This window comes from Camellia sinensis, chromosome 10, assembly GCF_055761805.1.
Source record: "Camellia sinensis isolate YWXY chromosome 10, ASM5576180v1, whole genome shotgun sequence".
NCBI lineage: Eukaryota > Viridiplantae > Streptophyta > Magnoliopsida > Ericales > Theaceae > Camellia > Camellia sinensis.
The window spans coordinates 77464457-77488219 of record NC_138970.1 but is presented as its reverse complement, the minus strand read 5'-3'; the positions used below and the strand labels follow the sequence as shown (position 1 = coordinate 77488219).

The 23763-nt window shown below is 34.3% G+C and overlaps 1 protein-coding gene across 20 annotated transcripts; it reads right to left on the bottom strand.

The window, feature by feature from the left end:
* Positions 1–986: 986 nt before the first annotated feature.
* On the bottom strand, positions 987–19849 carry LOC114269189 (UDP-glycosyltransferase 73C1). 20 transcript variants are annotated; one of them, XR_014342213.1, is made up of 7 exons: positions 18105–19849; positions 16475–16645; positions 12382–12524; positions 8482–8644; positions 7957–8178; positions 7775–7867; positions 6377–6639 (listed from the first exon to the last, which is right to left on the bottom strand). XR_014342213.1 is itself a non-coding variant. In XM_082891685.1 (3 exons), exons 1-2 carry the CDS (start codon positions 19585–19587, stop codon positions 16524–16526), a joined length of 1605 nt encoding a protein of 534 aa, XP_082747811.1. In that variant the 5' UTR covers positions 19588–19849; the 3' UTR covers positions 987–1009; positions 16475–16523. The 20 variants fall into 20 exon arrangements, 4 of the variants coding, with proteins under 4 accessions (XP_082747811.1, XP_028066256.2, XP_028066257.2 ...); XR_014342214.1 differs by lacking the exon at positions 7775–7867; XR_014342212.1 differs by lacking the exon at positions 12382–12524 and having other exon boundaries at positions 7139–7867.
* Positions 19850–23763: the final 3914 nt, after the last annotated feature.

The following is a 23763-nucleotide window of genomic DNA, read 5'->3' as shown; positions in this document are numbered from 1 at the left end:
TTTATGTTCTCATCTCATAAATATTGAGATACATAGACCCATATTCCAAGCCATTTTACTAAGCTACAAATCTACCCTTGCATCTAGATTTACATGCTTGCAGCAGAGACAGAAACATATGTAATATTAGGAATCTAAACACATGCCAAAACAAAAAGATACAGATCGTTACCCAACAAGCTATGGTTTTAAATTGTGCCAGTGAAGGTAAATATTTCTGCTTCTGTGTTTCAGTCCCGGCTATTGCTATTGTTGATGAACCAATAAAGTATCAGAGACCTCATCGTTCATCACCCATAAGCATAAGACTAAGGAACATTGTAATCTCTAACAATGAAACACTATTGAGAAATGTAAAAAATACGAGATTTATCGATAGTGAGCATTGCTAAAGAATAATGCACCATGACAAAAGTAGAGCAGCTTGTATCCACTTTGGCAAGTTCTGCCAGGGTAATTACACTTGCAGTAATGGAGAGACCTCAACACCCATAGCCCTGGAAGAAAAAAATTAATTGAACTTCCCACCTACCTCTATAACAAGCTCATAAAGAGAGATCAAAGCAAAATACATAAACTACCTTAATTATGCCACTTGCAATGCCTAGGGCACCAAACTTTGGAACAACATGAAATGGAAACTCTGCCTTTTCCCAGTACTGAAAAGTGAAAAAGAGAGAATTTTGTATCGTCAAGACTCTAAAATAATAAAATAAAGGGCCATAAGCATAGCTACCATTACAATTGAATCTTAATTATACTCGTCATCATGTGTAAGTCTCTTAGCACACACAGGAGGAAATGAAAATGAATAAAAAATTTGCTCCACCATTTATCTATCAGACAAACCAATCAAGTTATATGACAATTGCAAGCAAGTTGAGCATATAAAGAGAAAGTACCTTCGCCATTATTGGTGCTATTTCTTTTTCCATGTACTCTCTTACTTTCATCTTGATGGACTGTTCCTCAGGAGTCAATAAGTCATCAAGCTGATAATAGTCCGAAACTATAATTATAAGAGTTCACGATAATTAGTACAAGGACTGTGGCATTTGTAAAGAACCCAATAAACAACTTTTAGTTTCAGGCAAGAAGCAAATATGTTTTGATTTTGAAAGCAAACAGTTAGCAACACAAGGCAGAAGTTTTGCACATATTTCAATAGGAAACATCATGTATAATATCAATATATGTATGTATATATGCATAAAAAATTGAAAAAAACCACAACCAACCTCAAACAAAACAAAGACATACCACAAATCTCTAGAAGAATAAAATTTCTGAGTGGCCAATTGAAAAGAAAATTTTAAAACTAAGTAAAGTTGAAGTTAAAAAAAATTTAGAGAGGTCAACTACTACCCTTAGTCCTATGGTGGATCTGCCTCCGAGTATGGATCCATTTGCATAGTTAAAGGGAAAGAGAACAAGCACTTAATATTTATTTGTTTTGCACATCAATTTACTCTTGAGAGAGTGTGTGTGTGAGAGAGAGAGAGAGAGAGAGAGAGAGAGAGAGAGAGAGAGAGAATTTAAATTATTTGAGCTCTAGATAGCATCTGTTTCAAAAGGTGGATGTACGAGTAAGGACTCTCAGGTTTATAAGGCTGCAGCTCACCAGTGTATTATATTATGTCATCTCTGGAAAAAATAACCAGTTGCAAAAGAACTCGTAACAAGCTATGCCAATGAACTTGAAGGTTTATAGGGCACAACTCAAAATGCCTATTCAAAATAGGCCTAAATCAAATGATTCCAATCTTAGGTCTAAAACCCATTAAAAAAGAATCCCACCAAGCATTATCCAATAAAACATTGCGTTTAGCATTTGAATCTTATATGATGTAAGTTTAGCAAATATCTCCTATAACTAATCTTTTCCCATATGGTATTTAAATTGCCAAGCATGTAACTATATTTTGGACAAAAGCCAACTCAACAACTTGTACAGGATTGCAGGTATTTATAACCAAACCAAAACTAAGCTTTGTGTTCCAATTAAGTGGGGTCAGCTACATGAACTTGTTTCATCATTCTGCTCTATCAAGGATATGTTACATAGACTCTTCAATATAAATTAAATATTCGTGTCGAACATCCGGCATTTGGATAAGGGTATGAGATATCTATTGACACTTAAATATTTGCATTAACTCCATTTTATCGCACATAATATATTCGTATTAACACCATTTTATCTCACACTTATATATTTGTGTGTAAATTATAAATTTGGGAAAGAATTAGGAAATCAATAAAAAAGGCGAGAGAAATCAAGAAAAAAAAGTAAATTATTTTGATTTTACATTTTTCTTTGTTCTTTCAACAGCATGATTGCTGCTAAAACGGATCCTAAATAAATGAATCTAAAACGAAACCCATACATACCTGTAGACACCCCATTTTTTACCGCCCTAAGACTTGGGCGCCACTGATTGATCACTTGATGATGAAAGTTGTGCTGCATAAATATTCGATTTCTTCAGCAAGAAGAGTTCTAAATCCCAACCTTACACCCCATTTTGGACCAAAACGATTTGATGTAGTTCAAGATTTTAAGATTTTTTATATTTTTAGTTTTAATATTTTTGGTTTCTTAATTTTATTATTTTGGAATTAGATTTTGACTAGGATTTTAAATAGTTTAGAATTCTAGTTTCCTATTCTCTAAGGTTTCCTAATTTGTGTTGATTTAAGTTTCTAAGCTAATTTTAGAATTACTTTTCCTACAAGTATTAGGTTTAGTTTATTATAAATAGCTATATAAGCCTCATGGCAAAGACAACTTTTATTCATTCAATCAATAATATTAAGATATTTTCTCTTCTTTGTGGATTCAAAGTTCTATTTTTCTCGTAGATTCGAGAGCCCTTTTTGTCTATTAGAACGATATCTAGTCCCACACGGAAGAGAAAATACCTTAATATTATTGATTGAATGAATAAAAGTGGTCTTTTCCATGAGGCTTACATAGCTATTTATAATACACTAAACTTAATACTTGTAGGAAAAGTAATTCTAAAATAAAATAGGAAACTTAAATCAACACAAATTAGGAAACCTTAGAGAATAGGAAACTAGAATTCTAAACTATTTAAAATCCTAGTCAAATCTAATTCCAAAATAATAAAATTAAAAAACCTAATAATTCTAAATTATTTACGCTAAATTACAAGAATCTTAATAAGATAATATATCAAAAATATTAAAACTAAAAATATAAAAATTCTTAAAATCTTGTCCTACATCAGACTCCTCTTCTTTGAAAGAACTCGCCCTTGAGTTCATATTAGAGATCTACCATCTTCCATGCCAAATAAAGAGATATTTTGAATATTTCAGTTGTTTGTCCCTCTTCCAAAAATTATATGCAGAGAAATCTACTTTCTGACAGTTATTCTCTATATGCTTCAACTGGTTGATAAGATCAATTATACAAGCATTGAAAATCAAATTAAATTGCTCCACACCAAGAAAATCAACGAAGTGTATTTTATGGTGATGTTGGATACTCTTTGGACTCTGCTTTGTCTTAAATTCAGTTGGACATTCAATTATCAATCTTGGAATATCAATTGCATCCTCAATCAACTTCTCTGGTGCACATGTCAACTTTATTACCTCATCTTTTATTTCTTCATTTTCATTGAGTTCAACTAGATCTCATTCTTTTGCGATCTTATAACCATCATAATAATCAAGAGATGATAGTTCTGTCATTAGAAGCTCTTGGCTAACTTCAATGTTTTTCTCTTGCTTCACCTCTTCATTGTCTTCTTCAAATTTTTTAATCAAAGTAATTTCAGTGACCTCTCTTTCATCAATTTCAACGTTCTCACCATTCTTGAAATCAACTTGATTTTCTACTTCAATTGAATGTCCATTTGGGTCTTCAAAATTTTGAAACATTGAGGTACTCAAAATCTTTTCTTCTTCAATGTGTGGTTGAGTGTGACAAATTTGTTGACCTACAAGACTTGATTGACCCAAACTTGGTAGAACCATAGTCATGTTCCTCGAATAATCTATATCCACAATTGCATAATAATTATTGAATTGCGAAGAATATTGTGAATCAGAATTACCTTGGAACAATTGTTTCTGTTAGGTTTTTGTTCTTGGCAACCCCGTTTGACAAAACTCCTTTCAGTTGTACTTGTTTTCACACTTTTATTTCAGTGAGGCTATGAGTTTATTAGATGCGAATCCAACCCGAATCGTGCCTTGTAGAGAAGTTTTGTGATGTTAATTCTTTCAAGATTGCCACTTCGCTAATTATGACGGGGATCGAGCTACATGGTCAGCTCGCGGGGGTCCAAGGGGCAGGGCCCCCCAAGCAAAATGCAAAATTACATTCGAAGTTACATGTCCTCCCTTGCTCGCTCAAGCGAAGGAGTGCTCGCTCGAGCGAAGGCTGCGTCTGGCAAAAAACCTGAGAAGGATGAATGTACGCTCGAGCGCAGGTTGTTTGGTTCGAGCGAAGCCACTTGTGGAAAACACACGTTTTTGGTTCCTCGCTGGAGCGAGAGAAGCTTCGCTCGAGCGAGCTTCGCAGTCCCAGATTTCTATAAGTATTTGTTTTAGTCCTAAACTAGGATTACTGCTCCAGATCTTGTTTTTGGATATTAAGGTTTATATCTGGGAATATTTTGCTAGTTTTCTTTGATGTTTAATTGAGTATTCAACTCATGGGTTAAGAAGAATACATCAAAGGTTTGTTTGTTCATTCTATACAAAAGAGAGAGTTGTTCTTCGATGGATTCTGAAGAATTTGAGCTTGAAGCTTTGGTGGATTCTGGAATGGCTCATCGTCAAGACAATTCCGAGGTGAAGACGGGGTTGGAAAAGGCACATAGGGGTTGGTTCAATTCGGGCGTGAATTCGCTAGGTAATCGAGAGTATACTTGTGTAATTCCTTTATATCTTTTTAGTGGATTGTTTTGTGGTTTTTGCTTGTGGTTTTTTTTATCACAATTGGAGGTGTCCAATTGTGGTTTTTTCATGTAAAATCATTGTGTCGATTTATCTTGATTGTTTGATTGGGATTGTTGTTTACTGCTTAAAATTGATACATAATCACAAATCAACATCTAGGGGATTTCTAGATTTTTCAGTTTCGATTCAAGCTTTCTTTGATATGGTTGATACAACATTTGCCCATGATTTAATTGAAGGAATCTAGAACTTATCAACTTCCTCATCTTATGCCACGTCCTAAGAGGTTATTTGTATTGTCGCCTTCGATCATACTGCAATTGTTTCCACCATGTAGAAACATAACCTTGTAACTTGCGTGTGACATATTTGGCTTAATTTTCTTCAAAGATTTCCATACACTCAAGGAATTTGTCAACTTTGCAAAACCAATAAATAAAATCCTCAGCATGACAAGAAGCATTAAAATAGGGAATTTCTAGTGGTACTTGATAACCTGAAAAGTTATGATTGATGCAATTATTGCTATTGAATAAATCACTAAATCTTCGTTGTTGTCTTACTGACTGGTATTCAACATAATCCTCGAATAACTCATATTCAGATTCGTCATCACTATCGTATTGATAACAAGAAGATCATCTCAAGACATTATAGTTAATAAGTTGGCATTAGGCAAATCTCATAACGCAGTTCCTATTAACGTTGTGACTAACAGGTTGGCCACTACAACAAATTGGTTCTTTAATGACAAAATCACTTCATCTCCAATAGTGAAATTTTCGTCACCAAATTGATCCGTGACGAAATAATTTCGTCACCACGTTCATCATCAATTCGTCGTCACTAAAAGTACCTAATGACGAAAATTTATTTTATCACCTATTATTGGTATTTGGTGACGAAATATTTCGCCACTAAATGTTAAATATTTTGTCACCTATAACGTCCATTTCATCACTAGAATTAAATAAAATTTTATTGTATTTGTTTTTGATGACAAAATATTTCGTCATTAAAAATAGCGATAAAATTTTTAGAGACGAAAATATCGTTACCAAAAGATGGGAAAAAAAGACCCTTCAGTGATGAAAACTTTTGTCGACAAATATTTTAATTTAGTGATGAAATAGTGAATATGTGTGACGAAATTATTTGTTGGGATTAGAAAGTTATAGTGTCAATTTTTTTCCGTCGCCAATAATAAATAAATTTTAAAAATTGGGGGGAGGGTTATATGTGCAATTTATATATTTTTTTCAATAAACAGTACATGTACATTTTAATAATCTATTAAATAAAATATCTAAAACAAATCAATATAAAATTAAACTGTTCATTATCATAAAACAACCCAAGCAAAATACATGTCTCATAGTATCAAGAAATTAATATATAACATCCAAACTATAACATCTATTCTAGTAAAATCAAAAACTACAACACAATCAAAATAACTTGTGCATTTTAATAACCTGCTGAATATAATATCCATTACAAATCATTACAAAAACCTGTTCATTTGGTAATATCAACAAAAAGATAAGATCCATCACAATATAATTATAACCCACAATAACATAGTCAAAATACATGTTTGGTAATATCAACAAAAAGTACAAATACACTGTGATGGATGTGTCTGGTAATATCAACAAAAAACTCTTGCTATGCAAGTTACCAAATTCGTTCATCTCCAATCTGCCATTTAAAAAAAAAAAAAGAAAAGACAACAACAACAAAAGGTTAAGGTAACCATTCACTAAATATGTTAATATGCAACCTAGAAGAGAAAAAATAAAAATTTCAAAGCAAATTTTAAACCAAATTTTACCATGCTTGTTCCGTAAATTTTTACAACTTACATTAATTCCTCCCAAGGTGTTCATGATATTTCTCGGCCTTTTAACGACTATTTCAAGATTTTACTTCCTAACGGCCTATTTTCAAGCCTAAATGTTTTCCAACCGAGAGTCCTATGATTGTTCTGTAAGTTTTCACAACTTATGTTGATCCCTTCCAAAGTGTTCATGATAATTTCTGATAATCTCAAGGTGTTTGTGATGTTTTTCAGGCCTTTAGATGCATATTTCACTATTTTCCCGGGACCTTGTGCCTAAATGTCAAAAGTAGTTTTTATTCTACCCTAGTTGAAGAAGAAATGTTCTACTAAATTAACATATAAACATAATCTACTAACCAAGAAGCTTGTCCGTCAGAATCTGAACTTTCCCCACTCTCAAAATTTCCCGTAATACCTTTTTGCGTCAAACACTCTATGATACTTTGTATCTTCTTGCTTTGTTTCATCTCTAACTTTTGAAACCTTGCAATTTGTTCATTTCGCTGTGCTATTTGCATCTCAAGGCGTTGAACATAGTCATTATTTTTAGCAGGTGCAACAGTAGTCTTCATAGAAGAAGAAGGCCTCTAGTCGAGTCCTTTCACATAACCTGACCTTGGCTTAAGCACATTGACTGACAACTCCTCTGGGCTCAAGAGGATCACACCAGTCTGTGAGAGGTGTTCTGCTTATGTCTGTATCATGTTATCTTGTTAATTTAAAATAAATCGAACAATTATTAGTTATTCTACCCTACAAAGAAAATAAATAATCTTATCAAAATTAATATGCATTGGTACATACATAATTAACTTGGCTGTCTGACGAAATCCATTCATGCGTGTTCTAATTATAGTGGATGGACTTGTAAATTTTTGCCAAATCAGGCACTCCTCCATTTGCAATTATATGATTCATTTGTTTTTGAATGTTATTTCAAATATTTAAATAACAAATCCTACTAATCTGATAAAATAAAATAGCAGAACACACCGAGCTGTGCACCCTGACCGAGATTGATTTTGATCCACATCTATGTTTTGTTTTCATTTGCATCCTATTATTCACATTAGTTAGTGATTGTTCCTACACGATTGAAACACCAATAAAAACGACAAAACTTAACATTAGTAAGAAGAAAATTAATTTTTGAAAATTAACATAAAACATTATACCATGAATTCTTTACTATTCCACTTCTTGTCAATTAAAGATGTCCATTGATTAAGAGTAACACTTGCAGGTGGATGGCTTCTTGCGTACTCCTCCCCTCTTGCATCCTTAAGTTGCTTGTATTGTTTGTGCAACCTATAAGTGAAGCTACTCAATTGTCGACCAAACTGTGTGTTTAAAGTCCTTGCTACATCACTCGGATTGCCTTGTAGATCAAACTGATCCTGCAAAATCAAATCATTTTTTTTATAAGTTAAATAACCTAAATTTTATTCACATACACAATTAGACATAGCAGCAACCAACTGTTCTACATACATTTTATTTTGTTGGCTTCACTAGTTATATTAGAATTTCATGGAAGCTCTCAAATCTAATTTCACACTGACCAGAAATTCTATATTTAGATGTTCATTTTATTTTATTTTCCTATAAATGTGAAATTTCTCTTTCATTGCTAAAAAGTTAGTAAGTAAACAAATGCAAGTTAGACCTTAAATTGAATATAAACAACTTTGCAAACTTACCAACACTACTAGATGCAGTCACCTCATGCTCAGGTTGCACATTATGTGGTGGTAAGGGTTGGGTACCAACCTCTTGACCTGGGGGATCCATCCCTTCCTCTGGGGTGGGAGTTAATGGCTCCGAATGAGACTGTAAACGAAACCTCGATGGCATCTCTTGTTCCTGATGAAATAACATAATCAAATAGTAAAGAAGATATTTAACACAGCTAAAATATATTTTAAAAAAAATATGATGTTTAAGATATGTGAAGAAGATATTTAAACAGTAAAAGACATGTTGACACACAAATATAAAATAATGTATTTGCGGTAAAAGGAATCCAATGACTCATCATCACTGTCGTTCTCACTCTCTGACGGTTTATACTCATCATCATCATCTACCTCAACCCTAATTCCATTTTCCTTTGCATTTGCACATTTGGGCTGAATGACAGTCATCAAAGAATTTGTAATATTCTTCACTCCAAGATTGTTAATTATCTCATAGTTCTTCTTGATTCGCTTATTTCTTTGTTTCTCATATTCTGTTAGCTTCTTAGTTCTCAAATCACCAGGTTTCAACCATTGTTTTTTTCCTTTGACCAGTTTCTACAACTATATAACACCATTCAACTTTAATTGGAAAATATAGACAATATAATTATGAACCATTAAATAAAAGAAGAAAAACATAATCCCAAAATATCCAAAACACCTTAATTGAAAGGTACTTCACGTAAGCTTGTCATACCAAATAGATTAAAAGTTTCTAGCGAACTTGTTGCCAAACCATAATCCAAAAGGTAAGAAATTTAAACCTGGCACATAACAAAAACTCAAAAACATTACTCATCATGATAAGGCAAAGCAGCAGCAGCAGCTGAGGCAGAGCAACAAAAGCTCCATAATTCTACAACTATCAAGTTGCTCCATAATTCTAAACAATGGGATCTTTTGATAAGGCAGAGCAGCAGTGTAGCCACAGGCAGAGCAGCAGCAGCCACTATAGTCAGCTGCAGCCAAGGCCAAAGTCCACAGACAGAGCACCAATAGCAGCCAGCTGCAGCCAAGATCATAGTCCGCAGACAGAGCAGCTAATACTACACAGCTCTCTCTATGGTTTAGTTAGACAGTTATAGTCAGGTTTAGTTAAACAGAGTAGATCAAAGTTAATTTGGTTGGGGAAGCAAGCTAATTTGGCTAATTGTATTGTTGGTGGAGGCAGGTTTGGTGAATCAATGGTTGAGCCATGGTTGGCTGCTCATGGTGATCCTTCTAGGTAACATGCGTTTGGTGTTCTTACTCATTTGTTCATAATTTCAATTTTTATACCTTTGATTAATTTTGGGTTCTGCTTTAAATAGGAATTAATAGTGATATGTAATTCAAGTCTCACTAGTCTGAACTATAGAGTTTCTGAAAAATGCATATTTTCATTCTGCATAACAATGACGTAATTCCAATTCCATGGAAATCCATGAAAAATCGCATCTTGAATTAGCAGAACCTAAATACAACATTGAATGGGGACCAACAAAAACAAAGAAACTACAACCAAAGTCCATATAACTCTATTGGCATGAAAGCTATGAACCAACATCTCTATTATAAAGCAAGAACTAACAAGATAGACAACCGTTTAATGATGTCCAGCTTGGGGTTTGCTTTTCATTTGAATCTTATAAGTGGAATTCAACGCTCATTCACATTCTACATGTGAAATAAATTGATAATATTGTCCATTGGTCATATCAATAGTACAGTGGTTTCTTATTTTGCCTCATGCACATAATCCTAAAAATATTAATAGATGCATAATCAACCATATAGTGGTTTGATGGAAAAATATTACTTTTAAAAATACATACAGGTAAACAAATTAATAAAGATGGGGGCATGTTCATGCAAGAGAGAGAGAGAGAGTCTGAAGAAATGGTAACTAACATAAGTTTTGTAATCAAGCTTTTCTAAAATGGAAGCATCAGTTATGGTATTCACATTGGCTACACATTGGTTCATCCGGTGGTTCTCCAAAACACTAGATCACTACACCATTCCATCTCACCCTCTCACCATTCTCCAAAGCACTATTTCACCTGTTTTCTACAATCTAAAAAAACATTACAAACAAACTTTACAAACGCGTGCGCATGCGCACACACACACACACAAACATATATATAAGATCAAATAATTCAAGATTAACTCTAATTCCATAAGAATCGACATACTACACATTCAAATGGACAGGTTTGGATGGGTTTGGGTGGGTTAAAAATAGGTTGGGTTGGGATGGAAGTGCTGGCAGGTGCGGTGGCTATAGGGGTGGTGGGGAATGGCAGTGGTAGAGAAGTGGTTGTGGTAAGGTAAGTGATGGTGGTTGCGTAGTTGGGCTGACTCAAAGAACAAAAAATAAATAAGTTGGGTTAGGTTATCTAATGGATAATTATTAGGTAGTTTAGTACTTACCCACCATGTAAGATTCAACTCTTTTTTATTTTATTTTATTTTATAAAGATTCATTTTAAATAGGTATAAGTAGGTCATGACTCATTTAAATTTCTAGTGAGATTGGTCTGTACTTTCCCTTCTATCTCTCTAGGAGGAATCTAGCATGCACAGTTTACCAAACTAAAAAAAATCAAATTTGTACTTTCTACTACAAGTATAATGTATAACTTCAAAGTCTCATGGAATCTACAAGGCCCAATAAAGGGAAAAATAATATATAATCTAACTTTATTCATTAATATATCAAATTCAGGTACTGTTTCTTTCAAAGTGGAAGTGGTCTGAATGGTTCTGAACCCCTAAATGATTGAAAACTTTACATCTTGTAAGAACAAACTCATGAAACCTAGAGATTCATATCTTTCTAGAAACTGATTTATATTGATTTCCTTGTTGAGAAACCAAATTGTGAATATTTTTATTTTTTTCAAAAAAGGCATGTCCATTAGAAATATAATGAATCAATTATGTCTCACATGAATGGACAGTACTTGTTCCAAGTTATATGAATCATATTGAGACCCAATGATGTTTTTAACTAAAGATGAAATATAGCATTTTAAGTTAGTGACATATTGGCTAAGCTCCAAACATTGTATACAACATACATACATATAAATACCCCTAAGTGAAGGGGGAGGAGGATGTAGCTCATGAGACTCAAATCACCAAGCTAAGCCTTGTAATGGAGAAGACATTTTGATAATGGTAATTTTTCTAAATTTAATAAAATAATAGTAGTCCAAAAGCATAAAGTAGGCAACAAATTAATCAGCGTTTTAGTGGGTCATGTAAGAGTTCTTAACTAAGTTCAGAAATTAAGTACCAAAATTCAAATAAAATGGTTCATTGGAAAATAAATTCAAGCTTATTTACAGAAAATAAGCAAGCAATGGTTCAATGGAAGTTGCGTAAATGCTCAAATTCCACAACCCCAATACACAATCTTCTTCTCTCGACACAAATTCAGTCCTTAGGCCTATTTTCAAGAGGTAAGATCAGATTAACATGAACAAAGAAGCAAACACACTAACAAGCAAGGCAAACCCAGAATTGGTAATATTGCACCAATTGAATATTTGGCTTTCACAAGCCCCTAATAGCACAAATCAACCCAACAAGAAGAAAATCAAGACATGTGCATCCAAAAGAATAGTTATAAAACCCTAATAAAAAATAGAAAACATAGATATGATAGAGCCAAACAAATATTCGGAGATAATGAAATTCGAGTATCAAATCAGAAATTGAGAAAGGGTTTGTAAAGCACGGGGCATTTTTGGGAATTTTGAAGAGGAAATTTAAAAAATGGAGTGATTGTGAAAGAGATAGAGAGAGAGAGAGAGAGAGAGAGAGAGAGAGAGAGAGAGAGGGAGGGAGAGGGAGCGGGGAATCCGAACATACCTCAAGAATGGAACCATCAATCGTCGCTGCCGCCGAATGGAGAGCACCGTTCGAAGTCGAAGTTTTGCGCCGCATGAACCAGTCTTTCCTTTAAACCCTCTCTCTTCTCCCTCTCTTCTACTAGGTTTTGCAGCTTACAAATTCTATGTTCAGAAGCCAAACGAAAAAAATTAGTAAGCTATTTTGGGTTTTCTTTTGCCGCTCAATTTTCCATCCGAAATTGGTGACAAAATTATTTCCTCACCAAAAAATAAAATTATTGACAAGGGAGCTAGTTTTCTCACTAAATGATATAAAAATATTAAAAATTATTAGTAACGAAAATCTATTCGTCATTAATAATTTTAGAATTGGTGACCAATTTTTTCCTTGCCAAAAGTCTCAAAATTTTGGCACCATCCAAAAAAAAAAAATAGTAGAAAAATCTTCAGTGACAAAAAATAAATAAAATAATGACGAAAAATAATTTCGTCACCTAATTTTTTTTATTATATATGTAGATTGGTGTCAAAATTTTATTTTTCTCTCTAAAAATGGTACATTTGGAGACGAAATATTATTTTCTTCACTAAAAGGTACGTCTTTCGTGACAAAATTTATTTTCGTCATTAGTTTTTGTCTCCAAAGGCTATTTTTGTTGTAGTGGACCTTGGGCAAGTGCCTTGACTCGAATCCTATTAGATCTTTCTCTACGATCATCGTCAATAGAGCTTGTGCTTCATCTTTTGATGAATGATATCGAGCCAGGAGAAACGTAGCTTTGATACCACTTGATGCAGTGGAATATACGGGGACTAGATATCGTTCTAGTAGACGAAAAGGGCTCTTGAATCCACAAGAAAAATAGAACCTTGAATCCACAAGGAAGAGAAAATATCTTAATATTATTGATTGAATAAATAAAAGTTGTCTTTGCCATGAGGCTTACATAGCTATTTATAATAAACTAAACCGAATACTTGTAGGAAAAGTAATTCTAAAATAAACTAGGAAACTTAAATCAACACAAATTAGGAAACCTTAGAGAATAGGAAACTAGAATTCTAAACTATTTAAAATCTTAGTCAAAATCTAATTCCAAAATAATAAAGTTAAGAAACCTAATAATTCTAAATTATTTATACTAAATTACAAGAATCCTAATAAAATAATATATCAAAAATATTAAAACTAAAAATATAAAAATTCTTAAAATCTTGTCCTACACCACAATTTTGACTAAAATCATTTTAGACCTTAAAACCCTCTTTTTCAAAATAATTTTCCCAAAAGTTTATACGATATTCCGAGGCTCGCATTTCGTTAAAAATTGCACTTTTCGGTAAACCGAGCAAGGACAAAGTGGAAATAAATGGAAGAGAGGTGAACTCATTGAAAACTGCTTTTAATCCTCTTATTTAGAGGTTTGGAGTTGAAGAAAATTGGAGGAGAGGGAAGAAACCTAGTTGGGGAAGAAGTTTGGCATAAATCGTTAAGAGAGAACTGGGCAGTCTTCACTAAATCAGGTCTATCCTTTAGCACACTTGGACTTAAGTTGTGAGACCACCACCGTTGGAAAGTGGACTTCTAGGGCTTTATTTTACACTCAAGAATCTCCTAAAGCTGAGCCTGGATGAGAGAGATATGGCTAGTTGAAGTTAGGCATCCATCCAATTAAGCCAAAACTGAGCAACCTTCACTAAAATATGCATATCTCTTAGCACACTTAGAATTTTAATGTGAGGATGCCACCATTGGAAAGAAGACTTTCGGGACTTCAATTTAGACTTAAGAATTACCTATAAAGGAATCCGGAGGAAGGAGATATGCCCATTTGACGTTGGATTTGGAGAGTAGATTTTTCTAGCCGGCCACTGGTGGAGTTTGCTGGCCATAAATGGGATTTGTCGGCCATGTGTCAGCCATGAATGGCTTTTTTCGGCCATGAGTCATCCAAGGGTGACTTTTTTCGGCCACCAGTGGTGGCCGGTCGGCTACTGGTGTCAAAAGTCAGTTTTTGTGCATATATTTTCCCTCCAGCTGTTCCACACTGCTTCAGCTGTCCTATATTGATATTTTTGACTTTAGCACTTATTTTTCCATAAATAGAGGACCTTCTCTATTGTTTTCAAGGTTAGAAAACATTAGGAGTGAAGAAATATTTTGAAAAATATCCTCTCTCTCTACAATCCTCTCTCTCTACAATTCTTTCTCCCTTTTGCAACTTGCATAGCCTATGCCCAAACACACCAAACCAAACCTAGAGAGCTTCTTGCTGAGGTGATTTGAGCTTGGATTTGAGCTCTTGAAGCACTTGACAGTGTGAAATTGGTTGGTTTGTGAACAAAAGGGTTCATTCGTCTCCAAGAGCAAGGAAGTTCAAACCAGCAGTGGCCGACAACCACCACCATTGGCCAACCGGCCACCATTGGTAGCCAACCGGCCCCTTGTCGGCCACCAATGAAATTTGTACAATGTGTTGGTAAGGTGGGGTAGAGATGTTCTGGAAGTGGGAAGCATTTTTAGTGACCAAATGTGCAAACAGAGGCATTCAGCATCAAGGCAGTGGCTTTTTGGGTGAAAAATCGAGCATGCATACATCCTTCGCTTCCCAGGATTAGCTAATTAGTTTAATTAGAAATAGCTTAAACACGTGATGTAATTAATTAGTTGTAGCTAATTAAGTGTTGTACATAATTAGTTAGTTTAACTAGTTATTCGATTTTGGTTTGTAATAATTAATTAGTTTAGAATAGTTAATTAGTTCCGTTTGTAATAATTTGCTTAATTAGTGTAGCTAGTTAGCTTATTCATTCAGACCCTCCTACGTAAGAGCGTAATGTTGTGATAAGTGTGCGTGGGTGTGTGTATGTCTTCCAACCCCACGTCTTTCTCCTTTTTATTTAATCGCTTTTGATGGTTAAATTAGGGACATTTTCAATTAGCATACCTTATGCTTGCATGTTTGCATCCATTCATTTGTCTTGCATGCATCGAGGCTCGGCGCATCATTCAAACCGCATTGTCATTTCAAAACCTTATTTGAATATGTGTTTAATCACATGTTATCAAATTGATCCCCATGCCATATTAGTAGCCGAGCCTATTAATTGCATATTGCATGTGTTGCATTAGGCATCTTGTATAGTTAGGAATCATGCATTATTTCCTAACTTGTTTCTTTCCTAGCTTAGAGTACTAGGTGAGTTTTATGCTTTACCATACTAGCATAAGTGTGAATGTTGCCATGTTTATCATGCTTGCCATGAGACTATGTGCTTAAATGCTAAACTGCATAAATGCCTGTGGATGAAGGCTTGCTATTTGAATTGGAACAATTCAACAAATGTGCGTTTTAAGCCCACTTCGTTGAATGGAAAATCATGTTTTAAGCCCACTATGTTTGGTAGCAAATCCGCAATCTTTAAGTCTACTTGAGGTGGCAAATTCAAACTATTTTTGCAAGCAAACATGAGTTGAATTGTTTCAAATTGAGCAAACTAGTCTATACTTGCTTGTGTGTATCACATAGTAATGCTAGTTTAATAACCGAAACAAGAGCACATAATGTTTATAAAAAATCATATCATGATTAGTAGAAGCCGATCTTTGATCGGGCGAGCAAGGGTGCTCAATTCATGACCATCCCCCTTCGTACCTAAGTTCCCGAGCTGAGACAACTTTGGTGATGACGGACCCGTGGCCTTCAGCACGAGTCAAGGTTTCCTAAATTTTTCCAAAATAAAAAATATTTAGGTAGCGACTCTCTATCTGGCAAAGTAGTCTAATTTTGGCACTTTTTTATTCAAAATCAATTTTTCAAAGCGATTTGCCCGATTTGGACTCTTTTGTGTTTATCAATTTCACATTGTACTTGTGAGATTAGATTTAGAATCGCAGGAGTCCAAACTGTGAGGCCCTTTCTTTTCAAACCTTTCCGAAAGGCGGGGCGCGAGAAAAAGGCGAGTCCACAATACCGAAGCAACAGAAATTACAAACAATAGAAGAGAGAACGTTCATTTCAGTGCAAATTAGGTGATGCTGTCACCCATTTAAATAGATAGCAAGTAGTAGTACACAAGTGAAAACAAAAATAAGAAAAGATGAGAATTACCCTAATGAGCCTGTATTTTGCTTCGTATTTCTTTGCATTCTCAACAGAATCATAAATCAAACCAAAACCAGTAGATTTGCCTCCTCCAAAATGGGTCCGGAACTTGAAAAACAGAGATGGCATTTGGGTCTTTCACCTCACACATCCTAGACAATTTTCCTTCAGCTCCGCCTTCAATTAAAAAAAGAAAAAAGAAAACCCAAAAGGAAAAAATGTAGAACGGCCAATCAAAAAATAATATGTAGAACCAAACAAAGTAAATCTACCAGAAATAGAATACAACCTGAAAATGTGCATTAATAGGTAATGGCTATACAAGAACACATTAAATTAAATAAATAAACAACACCAGAATAGCAATAGTTGATTAACACATTACACTTTCATAACTTTGGTAAACAAATGACCTCCCAGTAAAACAAACCCATGATTTTGTTTTTCAAGAATAATCAATCAATAATACAAAAGGTTAAACTAGATCACTAAGTTGTGAATAAACCACACATATACAGCAATAACAACATTATAGCAAACAAAATAGATAGAAAAACATGTTCTACAAAACCATGAGATGTTGGAGAGAAATCAAAAAAGGAAAAAGAACAAACCTTGGAAACATTTGGTCTTCCTGGATGTAGAACGTCAATGATTTTAATCAAATTAATTAAAACAAAATAAAAAATTTCCTAATTCAAGTAAAGAAAGCACTATCAAAATAAAAAAAATTTATGAGAAGCGGAAAGATCATTCACTGTTCTTGATGATTTGCTGCCTGGCCAAGAACCTCGTGACAGGTGGCGTGAAGACTGACTGAGAGTTGAAGAGAGACACACTACACCGTCGTCGCTTGCTGCTCGATGCCATCTCACGTTGTTAGCTACTATCGCTCGACGCCGTCGATTCAATGCTCGCCGTCGTTTGCCTCTGCTTACAGTCGAGAGAGAGAGAGAGATAGAGAGAGAGAGAGAGAGAGAGAGAGTCGTAAGAAGAGATGGGGATTTTTTATAGGGTTTTTGGCTAAAAGGTTAGGGATTTTTGGTATTGGGGATTTTTGGTTGAAGGGGAAAAACGAGTCCGAAAGGGGAAAAAAAGCTGAGCACAAGATTTTAGGGTTCTTTTTTTTTTTTTTTTTTTGCGACGTCAAGTTTCATGCTATCGCAAAAAATATCTTTATTTGTGACAGCAAGGGTTGCCGTCGCAAAAAACGCATATTATTTGCGACTGCAGTTGTTGCCGTCGCAAAAATGTGTTTTTTTGTGACAAGAAGTGGTGCCATCGCTGAACCCGATTTATTGGCGACAGCAAGTGGTATCGTTGCAAAAACTCACTTTTTGCGACGGTAAGTGGTGTCGTCACAAATGCTTTCGTGTTATATGCCCCCATTTCTTGTAGTGTCTCTAGCATTTTTGGTCTATCACCCAATGAGTAGTTATTTCTAACTATCATATAATATTATTTACATGATATCCTAAATAAATTATGTAAAAAGAAAAATTTGTTGATTCACTTTCATTAGTTAGCTAAGAGACAAGCGATTATCCACTTTATGCATATTATAATTTCTTATTTGTCGAATATATTATATAGATAATATAGTAATACAAGAATAGCTAATAATTTTCCAACCCACCTTCTTGTGTTGAGTCCTTGTGGCTAACTAGTTTGATGACATCTTGAATGAACAATCTCATGTTCAAGTATGAAGAACCCCCTTCTTCCATTGCCTTCTTTGCCATCTCCCCAAATACTTTTGCCCTTCGTCTTGTCTCTTCTCCTATTCCTTCACTCATTACTTTCTCCACAGCAGCCCTAACAACCTCTCTATCCACCAACTTCTCACACTTGTCTTCCGCAAACCTGTGCCCAACTGTCTGAACGCCAACACTCACTCCGATCTCCAAAAGCTGCACAGCTAGCTTCTCATTCAAAAACTGCTCACCGAACATAGGCCACGTTATCATCGGCACACTGGCACACACCCCTTCCAGCGTCGAATTCCACCCGCAGTGTGTCAAAAAAGCCCCCACAGCCAGGTGCGACAATATGAGTATTTGCGGTGCCCAGCCTCGAATCAGAAGCCCTCTCCCTTTCGTTCTTTCCTCGAATCCGTCTTCTTCCACCCACTTCTCTATCTCTGTCGCCTTGTCTCTGCTTCTTATAACCCACACAAATGGGCGTTTCGAAGCCTCCAAGCCTAAACCTAGCTCGATTAACTGAGGTAGTGAGAGGTTAGCTATGCTTCCAAGGCATGCGTAGACAACGGAGCGTGGCTCTTGCTCATCGAGCCACTTTAAACATTGGTTTTCGTCGATGTCGGCCTTGTTTCCTCTCTGAGCCTTATCCAAGTTGTCTTTGTTGCACAACGACAGCGGCCCAACGCACCAAACTTTATCTCCTTTCACCTTTCGAAACTCGTCGACATATCTCGGTTCTAGCTCTTCAAAACTGTTAATCACCACCCCATATGCTTCAGCTTCGGCAGCTTTTATTCGATTCCGAAAATCTTGCCATTCTGGTGAACTTCGATTGAAAAACATAGCCAACTGAGCTTTAGTTAGCTCAATTCTGTCAGGCAAGCCAGGAAGTTCGAACGGCTCTGACTCGGAAACATTCTCATGATCTTTAAAATTTTCTAAATTGTGTGCGCATAAGAGAGTGAGGCAGTTCATTCCATCAAAAAGAATCCTCGGAATTCCAAACTTACGAACAGTGTCTCCTATCCATGCAATATATTTATCGGCTATTAAGCAACTGGGACATGGCTCGAGCGTTTCAAACAACTGCTCGAATGGTTGTTGCAACATGTCGATGCCCTTGAAGAATTTCATCGTAAGGTCTTGAGAGTGAATAGCGTCTAAAGTTTCGTACCCCTCCAACAGGCCGGCCTCCACTGACGGGAACCGGAGAGGGAGAAGGCGTAGGGGGAGGCCCGATTCGATCACACGGTCGATGATGGGGCGGAACCTGGAGGCAATGACAGGAGTGGTGACGACGGTGACAGTCACGCCCTGTTGTGCTAATAATTTGGCCAAGTCAATCATGGGGATAAAGTGGCCTGGGGCCATTAATGGTACTAAAATGAAGTGATGCTGGTGGTGGTTCTGTAAAGCCATTGGAGCTTGGGGGATTGGTGTGGTAGATGGATTGGCTATGTAGAATTTATACAGCTTTGTCCCAAATTTGGGTTTAAAAAAACAAAACAAGGACTCCGGCTAGCAATGAAGCACGGGTGCGGGTACGAGTACGGTACGGGTACGGGTGCGGGTACGTCGATACGGCAAAACTCAAAAAAAGTATGATACGGATACGGTTGCGGTACGCCGATATATATATATATATATATTTTTATATAATTATAGTTAAAGGGTTCAACCTACAAATTAAAATTAAATATTAAAACTAAAAAGAGAACTACTCATTTTCCTATAATTTAAAATCATTAAGCGTTAAAAATAATATTTGTGAAATCTCTCACTTTGACATGTTACGAACTGTGAATTTGTGATCATAATTTATTTTTAAAATATTTCTTTTTGCTCATTAATTTGCTATTTTTACAAGGTGAGACCAAATTCTCAATTGAGGCAGATTGTCAATTGCAATTTACATAATACATAAAATTGTATCATTCCCAACCACTACTAATCAACTATAACCGTATCAATTTTTAATGTTTTGTGCATAAACTTTAAAAGTTTGTTATGATTAAAGATTTTATAAAGAAATTCTAGGAGGATTTGAAGCAAAAGTATAATGCATAGTTATACACAGAACTGCCCTTTATAAGCCTTGTTATTTTTTTTTTGTTCAAATTACTTTTTAAAAACATCAAAATAATTTATTGATATGCTTATACAATTCATACAAATAGACAGGATAATGGAGAAACATCAAAATTGCTAATCTGCAAGGGCACAAAAAAAAAAAAAAAAAAAAAAATGCCCCGGCGTACCCACGCCGTACCCATGCCGTACCCAAATGAACCAAACGTACCGGACCCCCTTTTGTCGTACGCGTACCGCCGTACCGGTACGCGTATCCGCACCCGGTAAGTACCCGGTACTTGTACGGCACTATTTTTGGAGTACCCGTGCTTCAGAGCCGGCTAGGTTTGGCATCCTTTCAAAAAATTAAAGAGTCAAAAAGTCACTATCACATCATCTTATTTAAGTCACATCACTTCTCTATCACATCACTTCAAATCCAACTCATATTTTATAGAAGTGAAGAAGTGCACTTATTTAGAACATCTCAAACAATCCTTTTATTTAGCAATGATTCTTATACTAAACTCTTAACATTATTCACTAGGTTTGGTTTTAATTTTCTAAATTCTATTTTTAGAAATTTAGTTTTTTATTTTTCGTATTTTCCGTACCCGAATGAACCAAACGTACCGGACCCTTTTTGCCGTACCCGGTACGCGTACCCACGCCGTACCCACGTCGTACCCGAATGAACCAAACGTACCGGACCCCCTTTTGCCGTACCCGGTACGCGTACCGCCGTACCGGTACGCGTATCCGCACCCGGTAAGTACCCGGTACTTGTACGGCACTATTTTTGGAGTACCCGTGCTTCAGAGCCGGCTAGGTTTGGCATCCTTTCAAAAAATTAAAGAGTCAAAAAGTCACTATCACATCATCTTATTTAAGTCACATCACTTCTCTATCACATCACTTCAAATCCAACTCATATTTCATAGAAGTGAAAAAGTGCACTTATTTAGAACATCCCAAACAATCCTTTCATTTAGCAATGATTCTTATACTAAACTCTTAACATTATTCACTAGGTTTGGTTTTAATTTTCTAAATTCTATTTTTAGAAATTCAGTTTTTTATTTTTCGTATTTTTTAAAATTTTAGTGAATATTTTTAAATTTTGAAATAATTTTTTTACTTTTTTAGATGCACTTTACTTAGCTATATTTAAAAAATAAAATATTTATAAAAAATATTTTAAAAAATCAATAAATATACAAGAATACGAAAAATTTATTGAGTTTTCTTTTTCTTTTTTCTTTTTTCTTTTTTTTGTATTTTTGGTATTTAATAAATTTTTTAAATGTTTTTTTCACAAATATTAACTTTTTCAGTATATTTATGTTAAGTTATCTTAAAATTAAAAAAAATATATTTCAAATATTAAAAAAATTTAATGAAAACAAAAAAAAAATCAAGGTTTTTAAAAAGTGAATCATTAATTATGATACCAAACGAGCTAATTACTATTTCAACTGGAGAAGTTATTGGTTGGTTTTGGGACATTGTCATGTGATATTTCAATAAGATTGTGGTTAGTGAAAAATATTGGACCCATAAAATTATACTGATGATTAAAAAAATATAAAAAAATATAATAAATTATGATTAATAAGGAATATAATCATGCCACGTCTTAAAGTAACCAATAATCTTTTCTCACTTAGATGGCGACACTCAATCATTTGGTACTAGAAATCATCTTAGATGCTCAATTATTTTGGACCAGTCGTAATCTGGCCTTTCAAAAATACAAGATCCCATTTCAAAATTTTTCTTTAAGTAGTGCTGTAGGAGTGATTTTTATAATATGATATATTTAAAATTATTTTTTATTATTATGATTGGTGAAAAATAATGAAATATAAATTATATTGTTGGCTGTTTAAAAACATTATACATATATATATATATTTATGTAGAAAGATAACGTGGTCTTCTTAACAAGTTGGGTTAAATGTTGCGTTTGCAGCTTGGGGGCTAAAAATGCTAGATGAATGTTTTAGCTATGGGGTCATTTGACAAGTATAAAAAAATTACAATTGCACCCTTTATATTATTTAGGGTTATACATAGATGAAAATGTAAATTTTCTAAATTAGATAAGTTAATTTGATCATTTTATTATGGTGTGGCATCATAAATAAATATTAACTAAAAAAAATCAAAAGTAATTTTTAATCATTTTTCTAAATAACTTTATAAAAAAATCTAAAAACTTAATAAAAAACTAAAAATTAATTTTTTATCACATTCTCAAAACATCCCTATATTAATTATACAAAACTGACTCACATTTTAAATGTTTTACAAAATAATATAATAACAAATTAAAAATTGATATCTATCGTATCATTATTAATTGAGTTTTTATCGGCCGGGATTGGCCTTGAAAGCTCCAGTCGGCCATCTTTGACAATAATGTTAGTGACGTAAGAGCATACATCAGCATATTAGATTTTTTGTACATAGATATTTGGATGCAGTGCAGGCCATTGTAATGTGCCTGTTTGGCAGAACTTAAAAGCAGTTTATTTTAACTTTCAGTTTAATTTAACTTATTTTGATGTGTTTGGTTTAACTTATAACTTATAGCTTATAACTTTTTGGAAGTCAGAAATCAACTTATTGTTTGAGTGGGGTAGGAGATGCTTAATTTATAAATAAGAAATCAGCTTATATTCATAATTATAAGGTATAAGCTATTTAGGCATAAGTTATAAGAACTTTCCCACAGCTCTACCAAACAGGGCCAATATCTCATTTGAATTTTTGTACATAAATATGTGGATGCATCCCTATTGTCATGCCTCGTTTGGATTAGAACATCCGCATCAGTCCTAATAAATTTTAAATTAAATTATAATTTAATTTTTTTTTAAAATTTTTACTAGTCTCTTTTTTATATACACACTCCATTAAATTTTCTATTTTAAAATTGTATTTTGTTAAAATATTGTTTTCTATTCTTTTATCTTTTTTAATTTAAATATATTTTTTCCAACCATCATATTTTTAAAACGTCTATATTCTAACGGTCATATTTCAACGGCTATATTGTAACGACTATATTTTAACGGTCATATTCTTTCAATATAAATAAAATCAATTGCTATCTAAATTTCATCCACATCAACCTAATTTTACTATTTCATTTTCTATTTTATTTTTTCTATATGGATCTTTATTTTATAGACGATATGATTCTTTATGACTCTGACTCTGATGATAAGTTGGAGACAATTGGAATAGCTGCTATGTAAGGCCAATAGTTCATCAAGATCACGACACAATTCTAATCGACGTCGCAAATTCATTTGGTGCAATTCTTTGCAAGGTCACCAAAGACTCTTTCTAGATTATTTTGCTGATCCACCAGTATATCCTTCCAATATATTTCGGAGGAGGTTTCGAATAAAACGTTCTCTTTTTCTCCGTATTCAATCTGCGGTAGAAGCTCATGAATCATATTTTGTCCAAAAAAGAAATCGTGCTGGAGTGCTCAGTTTATCTTCCCTTCAGAAG